Source organism: Diadema setosum, chromosome 1, assembly GCF_964275005.1.
Source record: "Diadema setosum chromosome 1, eeDiaSeto1, whole genome shotgun sequence".
NCBI classification, from domain to species: Eukaryota; Metazoa; Echinodermata; class Echinoidea; order Diadematoida; family Diadematidae; genus Diadema; species Diadema setosum.
In genome coordinates, this window is record NC_092685.1 from 43438455 (window position 1) to 43449712 (window position 11258).

The 11258-nt window shown below is 36.5% G+C and overlaps 1 protein-coding gene across 1 annotated transcript in view; it reads left to right on the forward strand.

The window, feature by feature from the left end:
- The window catches only part of LOC140236271 (uncharacterized), a 51715-nt gene extending 45629 nt beyond the window's left edge, over positions 1–6086 (forward strand). Inside the window, exons 10-13 of the mRNA XM_072316231.1 lie at positions 94–293; positions 1982–2137; positions 2925–3045; positions 5871–6086. Of these exons, the coding sequence (XP_072172332.1) occupies positions 94–293; positions 1982–2137; positions 2925–3045; positions 5871–6049 (656 nt within the window). The 3' untranslated portion in view covers positions 6050–6086. The remainder of the gene's footprint in view (positions 1–93; positions 294–1981; positions 2138–2924; positions 3046–5870) is intronic.
- Positions 6087–11258: the final 5172 nt, after the last annotated feature.

Sequence of the window (11258 nt, forward strand, 5' to 3'; positions counted from 1 at the left end):
CATCACATTTTTGAAAGAAAAAGGCATTGTAAGACGAAATTTGGTCACTAGTAATTATGGCAAATGTATGTTCAACCCTCAACCCAAATGTAGGTGCAAGGAGAAGTCGCAGCGTCCCTCGATCGTCTGCCTCAGACTGTGGCCCCTCCACTGGGTCCTCCCACAAGTCCTCCTCTCGCTGGAAGGACCTACCACCCAGACCCATCATGCCCAATGAGGAGGGCATTGAACTCAAGGTCTACGAGGTCGACGACCCCCAGCGCATTCAGCAGCAGAGGCCAGAAACGATCAAGGTGAGAGCGGGTGACATCCCACCCCAAATGTTGTAATCTTCATTGTCATCTCATGGTATTGGGTATTACTAATTCCTCATGCTGGACTTTTCTCTTCAAACAAAGTGTTATTTTAATGACTGACACAGTCTTTCTGAATCACTTCATGACCATCCTTACTTTTTCCTCACTATTTTCACTTCATGTCCTTGCATTTTATTTTTCTTTATGGGCCTAAGTTGAAACACAACTTGACCTCGAAAATTGTATTAGTCATAGTCAAACAAACTGATGTATTCAGACTTAACTGTGTGTTAGGATACCGGTTCAGTGCTGTGCCAATCCTCTAGAACACGGTGCTGTCTTTTCATGTTTGTATGGTGTAGGTTTGAGTGTAATGTGTTTTTGTTTCACCAAGACATAATACGCCCTTAGATTGGTTAGAATGATTAAGGTTTATAATAGCCACAAATTCAAGGTGCAGAAACTATGTAGCCTACATACCATATGATCTCACAACCTTCTCTTTATAGGCCTCAACTGCTTAAATAGACTAATACTGTGTGTTGTATACACCCAACTCTTTAACCCCTCCCACCTCTTCCAGTCCATGTATTACTGCTTTAGATTGTTCTCTGTTCTTCTCTACCTCAGACTGAAGTGGGCAGTCAACATGTCAAGGCCATGCAATGGAACTCTGTCCCCAGGTCACTAGAACAAATATTGTAACAGAAAAAAAAACAAAAAAAAAGAAACTTTTAAGTAAACATGATTACTGTAGCCTCGTGGAAGAGGAAGATGAACTGCAAGCATCAGCTTCATTAATGAGAATCAGAGAGAAAGTGCAATATTAAGATGGGGAAGGCAAATGGCAGTCGGTAGAGACGTGATTTATGAATACATAAAATGTGCTAGATCACAGAAAGTAGCATACACAAATTGCCACAACAATCACCACCTTGGCTTTATCACTCAGTGTTTAACTCATAGACGACGGTATCAAAGATCGACTTTTTGCGTTGCTCGTAAAATCCTGGTTGGAGGAGAAAAGTGATCTTGATATATCCTCTGACTTTTGCATTGAAGTCCAAGCTGATGCTTGCAGACATCGAACCTCTTCACACCAGACCTTCTTGTCTGCTCCCCAGAGTCATGTGACATCCATCCATGTATTCAAATTTGACAGGCATGGAGTGTGCTGCTTGGATTTCTTACTTTTTTTTCAATTATTATTATCAGTCTTTCGGAATGCAGATGTGAGATGTAATGCTCCTGTGTGAACATTTCCATGTGTATATATGTCAGCCAACCTGGTGAAAACAAAGTATCTTCACGTATAATCAACAAATGCCCCCGTACTCTTTAGTTTGCCCGTGAGTCATTCCAAACTAATTTTCTGTGACACGTGCATTATATTTAGAGGTTGATGTGACAGATATCATCTCTATGTTGTTGCTCTATGATGAAAGTCTAGTAAGCATTGGGGTATAGCAACTTGTGATGCTTCGATTTGTCTATTAACTTTGCATCCATTTCTCTCTCACCTTACCACTTTACCCATCTATTCCATCTCATCTCATACACCTTTCTACCAATCACAATTTCTAACCCCCTATCTTGCACCCTTCCCTCTACCCCTTACCCCCACACAAAAATCCCCATCCCCACATCCATCACGCTTTATTAACCTCCAATGCACATCACAGCAGGATTCAAGTGGCGCTACTAACTCAAAGTCTCCCAGCAAATGCTACTCCAAATCACCCAGTAGATCACCCAAAAAGTCTGACACTAACATGGGTACCCTGGGCGGGGCCCCGCCACCGCCGAAACCAGACCGGTACGAACGGAGCGTGAGACCAGAGGTACACTCTTGCACCTGTGGAGTTGTGTTGTCTCGTGATCATGTACATTATCATAACTTTCAGTGACATCAATCTAGCTTCCACCCAATCTGAGAACCAATTCTGTCTATATACATATGTGAATTTTTTCTGGCATGAAATCAAAGTCAAAGCTAAATACTTGCCTTAGGTTGTAATGATATTAACTGTACATTTTTCTAATCAATACTCAATGGGTGGTTTCAAATTTATATATATATTTTTTTTTTTTTCAATTTTGTGATTTGGAATGATTAAATGATTTCACCACCATTTACCGCATCTGGAGTCTTATTTTTTCAGATTATATGTTTCATATGTTCTTTAATTCATTATCCCTGGAATGCTGAGTGTTCTAATTCTGAATGTCGGATTGCATTACGAGTTTCTTTTCAACATTTTGGTTGTGTTTGTTGTAGCAGAAGTTAAGTTGAGGACATTATGTAATTCATGAGAAAAATCATTTAAGGAATAAGATACCAAAATCATACTGTCAGCCTCCAAAATCCCAAGCTTTTCCAGCAGGTTCATACCATGTCTTCTTATCAAAATATCCTTTATCAAAAGGTTTGTTTGTATGTTTGTTTTTTGCTAGAAGAGGCCCATATTCAGAATGTTATTATAGATGTAGTGATTATCGTTTTAGATTTTTTTTTTTAGATGTAAAAATGGCAAGGAATATACAATATAGTTTGGAAATCACTTCCAAGCACTCAATTGTAGGCCGTCATCCTTGTTAAGTGGTGTCCTTCCCGTTGAATCTGAACAGAGCTCAGAGGAGGCGGGGGAGGAGCTCTCCCCGGCCCACTGCCGACACAGAGAACTAAGGGCCCAGTTGGCCCTGGCAGAGGCCCAGCTCCAAGAGGGCCAGGCCCAATGTCCATTTGAGCGTAAGCAGCCCTGTCTTGTCAGTAGTCCGGTCTAGTCCTGTGTCTAGTCCAACCCATTTCTGTACAAAAGAATAACTATACCAGAAAACAGTTGTCCTTAAATGGTATTGTCTATATTGCAATGTAGCCATTCTTTTTTCTTTTTTGCCCCATTATTCTTTTTTTTTTTATTTCACACCTGTTCATTGTGTTTTGCTTATAATCAAGATAGTGATAGAATGTATAGAGTAGTGTTAAGAAGCTCATTATATTTATTATGATTTTATTACCATAATATTCATTTTCAATTATTGTGATATTTGATATTATTATTGTTATGTTACTGCTTGTCAGATTAGTTGCTTTTATGTTCAGCCACCAGTTTTTGTTGCAATTTAGTTGCATCATCAGTTGATATAATGTGCTATCCACTTGCTCTTGCTTTTAAGCCTTATCGCTAGCATTGTCATACACTGTATGTTAAATATCATTCAGCCATTGCTTGGAGGATTTGTTGCTGAATTGTCGGGGGGTGGGATTTGAGGTTCTGAAAGGCAAGCCAGATTAATTAATTTTTTTTAATACATTTGAGATCAACCAAAAAACAAAATAGAATTGAAAAGAATAATGATTTAAGAGAGAAAATAGAAAACTCAATTTTTCATTTTTGCAATGTTGTGTTGAGGAAAAAGGTAAATATATTTTGCAGTTGTAACAATATCACAGATTTTGGAAAAGGAGAGAGAGTGCCCTACCCTAATTTACATCCTGAAAAAAAATATCCTCATTGAGAAAGGAATATTCTTTCCATGACTGTGTTTCCTTTGGAGGTAGGTGGTTCCTCGACTACCCTAGATTTAGCATTCCTAGGGCATTGCCTTTCCATGCTGTCTTCCTGCCTATTTGCTCAGGGGGCTTCCCCTGCAGTGTATGATACACTGCCCTGGTCTTGTGCAAGGGCTCCCTCTAGCCTTGTGATTTGTCACAGTGTCTTGCTGATGCACAGAAAGTGCCTGAAGAACGATTTGCAACCAGTCAGAATCAACAGAAACAACCACACTTATGTCGAGTCACCCTTGTAATGGAGAGTTGTTGTTTGTTTTTTTACAAGAACAGTAGCGATTTGGATGAAAACAAAAAGAGCAAAACACTCAAATGTGGGACAAGTTATAGACAACTCTCCATATGTTTTTCTTTTACATTTTTCCCATTAGCATGCAAATATTTATTCATGATAGATTATGAAGATGGCGTATAAAATGAGGTGAATCAGATGACAAACAGCAATTTGTGTTTTTTAAGTACAAATTAAGTGCAGGAATCCACCAGAACTTACACCCATTTTGTCATCACTCTGTAGTGATTACTATGATTCCTACACTAGTGTTGCCGCAGCTTCCTAATTTTAAGCCCCATATGTGGTTTGCATCTTTACTTCAATTCATTTAAACTTTAAAGACCATTCTGTGAAAGTCATGCATATTGAAAGCTTTAGTTTTCTTCATGGTGAAGAATATGAACGAATAGATCTTTGGTGCTGTGATGACAGGCATATGACAGGATTAATCCAGGTTACCTGAACATTCCGACTGATTTCCAGTTTTCAATTTGTTCATGTGCAAGCAGGTCGGAAACCTTCTCCTGATCTCGAATATACCATCTGAGGTCCATGCTGTATCCCGATGATATCCATTTTGATCACATTCACCTACATCTCTAACCATAATCTGCAACCAAGAAAACATACTGCACTTGTGTAATTATCATACCCCTTTCATGATAACCTCTGTGTAATTTGTTTCCCCAATTATATATTGTCCTTTATTTCTTCCCACTGAACACATTACCATATATTATATTATATTCACATCATTAACCAATACAGCATCACAATGTCATTATATGTATGTATATTATATATATATAGAGATATATTTATATAGAGATATTGTTGTATTGCTTAGTTTAATTTGTCTTGATTTGCAAGGTTTATGTCTGTTTTTCAACATGAATATGACGTGTGTATTCCAGTCCTTGTCAGTGTAAGCATTGTTCTATGATTGTGCATTTTTTCAGTGAAATTTATCTACCAATACATAGTCATTGCTGATGCATGAAAATGAACAAATCATTTAAGGAAATGTTGTGATGTTAATCACGGAATATCATCATCATATAACCTGTCCTTGTGCAGAGAAAATATGCCAGCTTTTACATACAGCACTTAATTTCCACAGAAAGACCTAAAAATCAGTCGAATTTAGCCAAAAATAAAATCTCTTCTGCAATCATGTATTCAGGTGTTCATTCAACACTTGATTTCATCCACTTTGTACAGATGCTACTTGTGTCATTGTTGCACTGTGTTTTGGTCCATTGTGCTTGTAAATATCATGATCACTACAAAATTTCAGTGATTGAATCTCAATGATGCTCTTTCTGTTGGTGAAGACCAAAATATAATCCAGTGCCCCACTCTCTCTGCATGATCGAATAACTAAGACGGAACGCTCATATCATACACATTGCACCCTATTCAATGCGTGTAGATATGTGATTGATATTATGATGCACACATCCCATTAAGTTTGATTTAGAGAGGAGAGGAAACATAAGTATATCATCTTATGTGTATTTGATATGAAATATGCAGCCAAGCCATCAGAATGCCAAATTTGTAAGTGGATGATAAATGCACATCAAGTTGATTCAATTCATTAGATAACAGCCAGTTATTTAGTAGTTTGAAGAATCTCTGGATTAGCTTGCATGTTCAGCAGTGTTCAATCCATTATCAGCCGGCTCATTCATTGACCTCCTCTATCTATTTCCATCTCTCACCTCAGTGCACGTTCTGGAAGAAGTGGAGCCCCAGCTCGACCAGCTCGTCTCCCCTGCGCCCCTGGAGGAAGAGACAGCCCGCCTGGAAGAGCGACTGATCAACTGCCGCGCCCACCTGGCCATGATCAAGTGCCTCAACCTGCTGTGCTGCTCCCCAAAGAGGCAGAAACCCAGCCCCACATGATGGAGATGAGGGGCGCCGAGAATCAGCCACGCCCGTTGGGGAGAAGTTGTGTGGAATTTACCCCTGCAGACCGGTCTCAAAGTGGTATACAGGAGGAGGAGGAGGAGGAGGAAAAGGATGAAGGTGTGTTTGAGGACAGGGGGGATACAGCAATGACAAGTGGCTACACTGACTCCTCAGGACTTTAATATTGGAAGAAGACTAACCAAGGGAGACCAACTCATCTTCATGTTTATTTTTTTTTTCCTGATGCCTTTATGTCCATAACTTCTGACAGAGATGACTATAAGAAGACATCTGCTCCATGATCAGAAACATATAATGACTTACAAGATTGTTTGATTTGAAGTTTGCCACATCTAAGAGCACACAGCTGAGCAAAAGTTCGAAACGATGCACTCTAGTAGTCAAGGAATGTGCAAGGTGTCGGTACATTAGCCCCCCAGACGTGATTCCAGCAGCCTCCAGAATCTTAAACATGTTCTCCCATGCACAGAATTTTACAAAGACTGATTCAAATCACGTGTCTCTGGGTTGTATCAATGTTGCTCTGTTCGCTGCAAGTAGATATCGAAGCTTCCCAACTTTCCACATTTAAAGCAAGCTGTTGATGGATTTTTGTTTTGCAGCGATTGTGATCTTGTGTTTATTCACCTTCCTCGATATGAGTCAAGTTAAAGAACACATACATTTTTGGTATGGAAAAATTGTGTTTTGTCTTTTTTTAAATCCAGGCGATCCTATTTTTCTTTTATTTAAAGATGAAATTCAAGGAAGGTGCATGTTCATTAAGCAGGCAAATCTCATACAATGCAATTCCCAGTATGATTCCTCTACTCATCATAGAATCCATCTCACTCTATGCATAACTGTTGTGAGAGAACTATGCAGCTGCTAGTCTTGCATCAAGTCTCAATGCCTTTTTAATTTTGTCTCTCTCGTTCTCTCAATACTTTGCCATCATGAATCAAGACCTTTTCTATGTCTTGTTTTGTACAAGTCTTTTGCACTTTTTTAATGTGAACACCTTCTTTTGAATGAGCTCTTTTGGCCTGAAATTTTTTGTAAGACTTTTGATAAAAAAAAAAAGAATCAGCAAATTTTTTCACTGTTTTTACTGGTCACTCATATCTTCAGTTCATATTTTGTGCAGAGTTATAAAAGGTGTGGCGAACTCTGAAGTGAGGGGTTGGATTCATTCATGTAAGCAGGCACTGTGTTGTGTGTATTCCCACCTATGAATATTTACCGCACCATGATGTAAAAGACAAATATTGTTTAAAACGCGCCGTATTAAGTCACACGAGGCTGCACAATGCCACCTCTTTAGCATCATTGCACACTTGCATCAAAATTTACTGTGTTTGCCTTCTGCGTAAGTGTCAGGCGCACAAACCTGCGTCCTCCATTGTTCCTTGTATTCGCATCAAAGCAACTCTGTAGGAAGGCTTGTGATGTATGACAGTCATTTGTCTTATATTCTCTTGGGCCACATAAGAGTTCTTTGCTGTTGTTTTCAGTAGGAATAAAGGTAATTGCCTATAGGGTTTTGTGTGAGAAAACAGGAAATGTGTAAAAGATTCCCCCTTGTGCCATAGTGAAATCCTTTCCAACACTCATGAATGCCACTAATACGAGACCATGTTTGAGTTCTTGCAAAATTTGTGTAGTTCTTTTTTTTTTAATGACTCAATCAATATTTTAGGGTTTTGCACATTGCTGTATTTATTGGTTGTAAATAGTGCTTATATTTCCTCCTCTGTATTCTAATGCACAAGATTTCATTTCCAATGAAATATTTTGACATGAAGAAATTTTTCCACTTCATTTCAGAATGAACTTTGTGTAAATGCAAACATTGGGACAATGGATGTTTGTTTTTCAGATTTTGTATTTTTTTTTTCTTTTCATGCTACATTTCTTGGTCTATTCTAATACATGCGTTGCAAAATGAGTCATGTGTGATATTTTGTAGGAGTCAAAAAAGGTAAATAGGATTTCTTTATGAATTAGATTTCTTGGAAGATACGTAGAACAGTATTTGATGCACAAACTTGCCCTTGTCTGCTAGGTTCTGAGACAAGCAAAAATAGACTTTTATTTTAGATTAGTTGACACACGACCAAGACTGAAATTGATGTAGTGTTTGGAATTGTTGCTAATTTTGTGAAGAGAACTTTTCTGTCAGTTGATATACACCCATCTATGCATTGGAAATATTCCAAAATTACCTTTATGAATCGAGAGCCCACTTCAATTTGCCGAGTCTTTGTAAATACAAGTTTTTTTCAGCGTTGACATGTTTTCATCTCGTGCATATGAGTAGACTTATATTTGGGAACAAATGTAGCTGAATCAATCATTTCTTGTCATTGTTCTGCACAGCTTCGGCTTGCATGCAGAGTTTTGGAACTTTGTTCCCAACTCAAGCAGATGCAGTGAGAGGAAGGGAGGAATTTTATTTAGCATCAGAGTCTCAAATATGCAGATATAGAATTAGTAACTTGACGACACACAACAACAAAGTTATTTTGTACAGAAAGTCTTTCATGCTTTAAAGCAAAGAGAAAACAATCAAGGACTTTTGTTAGAGCAGAAAGCAAAGTGTGAGCAGATTCTAGTCGGGGCATTTTTGTTGATAAACTTTGAACAGTTTACTTGTCAAAAGTACTATTTAGTAGAGGCGCTGTGTGTGTGAGTGTGTGTGTTTGTGTGTGTGTGTGTGTGTGTTTGAATAACATGTTGCCCCATTGATAGCTGCATGCTAAATGTTTCTTTTGACATTAGGACATTTTCTAGAAGTCTTCATTTACAAATGTTCTAAAGTGAAGTGTGTTCAAATATTTTTTTCTTTCTTTTCAGTAAATGGCATAGCTTTTGAATTTTTCCATTGCTGCAAGTTGATTTGACTTGGTTTTTCAATGCATCGATGTATTTATGTATTAGTACATAACTTGTATATGAATGTATGTATGTATGTATGTTACATAGTCACCAAGACTTATTTATTATCTATCTTGAATAGTACATGCAAACTATTTTAGCAAGGTTAGAATTAGATGGTTCTAGATTGTAAACAAGAATCATCTGTAGTGATCATGGCACAAATTTTCCCTTTGTTGTATCATGACACAAATCAATTTATATGTGCAGTAATTATTCTGTCGTAATTGAACTGTAGACACTGCAAAATAGTAGAGTGACATTGGAGAGAGAAGAAAATTACAGAGAGGTAAGGTTTATGAACAGAATTTTTAGAAGACTATATTTGCAATATGAGTTATTAGAATGTGCATCACGTTCATTGTGTATATGCGAAGAACAAAAAAAAAATTGTGTGTACAAACAAAACAAGAAAAATGTGTGGTTGTGGTTGGTTATTAAATTCCACCTTGAATAAGAGTCTACCTTGTAGCATCCTCTTTTCATTATTCTCATATATGTCACTTGTGTGCATGAGAAGTGGTTTCAGATGTGGTTTAATGTCAAGAGAGAATATGAAACTCAAGGGGGCATTCATATCTAACCACCACGGTAAGACACTTACAAAGCACTCCCGTTTCAACGAACACACTTATAATCTAATTTCATTAAAGTGCACTCCCATTATAACGAACACAATTATAGCGAAATTCCAGTTACAACGAAGTAAAAATTCAGACCCCAAAGTTATTCACTCTGTATTTTTAATGTTTATTTCTTCGGTTATAACAAAATTTCGATATAACAAAAGAAAACTGCCGGTCCCGAGGACTTCATTATAATGGGAGTCCACTGTTCCTCAAAGTAAAATTCAAGTCCTAAAATTATGATCTATATATCTGTACTTTATATGTTTGGCTGTAACAAAATTTAGATCTGTATATAAAAAAAGATATATATATATATATATATATATATATATATATATATATATATATATATATATATATTATATAAATATATATATATATATATATATATATATATATATATATATATATATATATATATATATATATATATATTATATAAATATATATATATATATATATATATATATATATATATATATATATATATATATATATATATATATATATATATATATATTTTTTTTTTTTTAAAAAAAAAAAAAAAAAAAAGAAAACAACCAGTCCCTAGGACTTGGTTTTGAAGGGAGTTGCCTGTATAAACCACAGGAAACAAAATGACCACTGGAATTTGTCAATGTGACATGCATTGGCAATATTGAAAAACCGTTGTCGCTAACATGCAGTTTTGACGTCAATTTCTTAATATTTGTCAGTCCCACAGGGGCATTAAAATGCTTCTACAATGTATGTTGCCCAAAAGGCAGCCACTTTTTTTTTCAGAATTCCACTTAAAAGCTTATACAATATCATGTTGTTGCACATCCTTCCATCAAGAGAAAAGGCCATCCATCCATTCTCAGTGATTAAAAAAAAAAACAACAACAACAACAAAACAAATCTCTTTTCTTTTTTTTTTAATGTGCATAACAGATTAGGATTCATTTATGCCCAAGTCATGTGACTGGGCCATGTGATCGTGATAGCTGAAACAAGATACCCACAGGATGCCACATAACATCACTCATTTACACAGAGCCAAAATTCTTCATTTTGTTTTTTTTTTCAACTCTGACCTGCTGTTTGCTTACATACTACTTTGATGTTATCACCTCATTCCAGAATTACCCAATCTTTTTAGAATAAATTTTGTGAAATAGCAAAGATTTGGTTTCCTCAAATACAGGCACCTCTTGTTCTAACCCATGTTCACTGTAACAGGAGCACCCTGTATGAAAGACTAAAAGACAATATTCTGTAAGATCTGTATCCATCATTAAGCCCTCTAGTGGTTTTGTTATCATCAATGTTGGTGTGTGTGTTTCTGTGGTGAATGTGTGTATTGTGGATGTGGGGTTATTTGTTTCAATTGTTGAAAATATTATTTGGCATCTATATGGAATAAAGTTGCACAAATAAAATCAAACCCAATCCATAACACTTTCTTTTTTAGGACAAGAAGATGAGAATGTTTCACAAGGTGTTTTGACTAGTAAGTGCTTGTAATTTCTGTGCAATTTTGTCCTAAACTGCTTCACTATCAACAGAAACATTCTTAATGAAGTGGTTTTTTTTTTTTTTTCATGAATACCAGTCAAATAGAAGTCAGACAAAATTATATTTCAATGCATGTAATT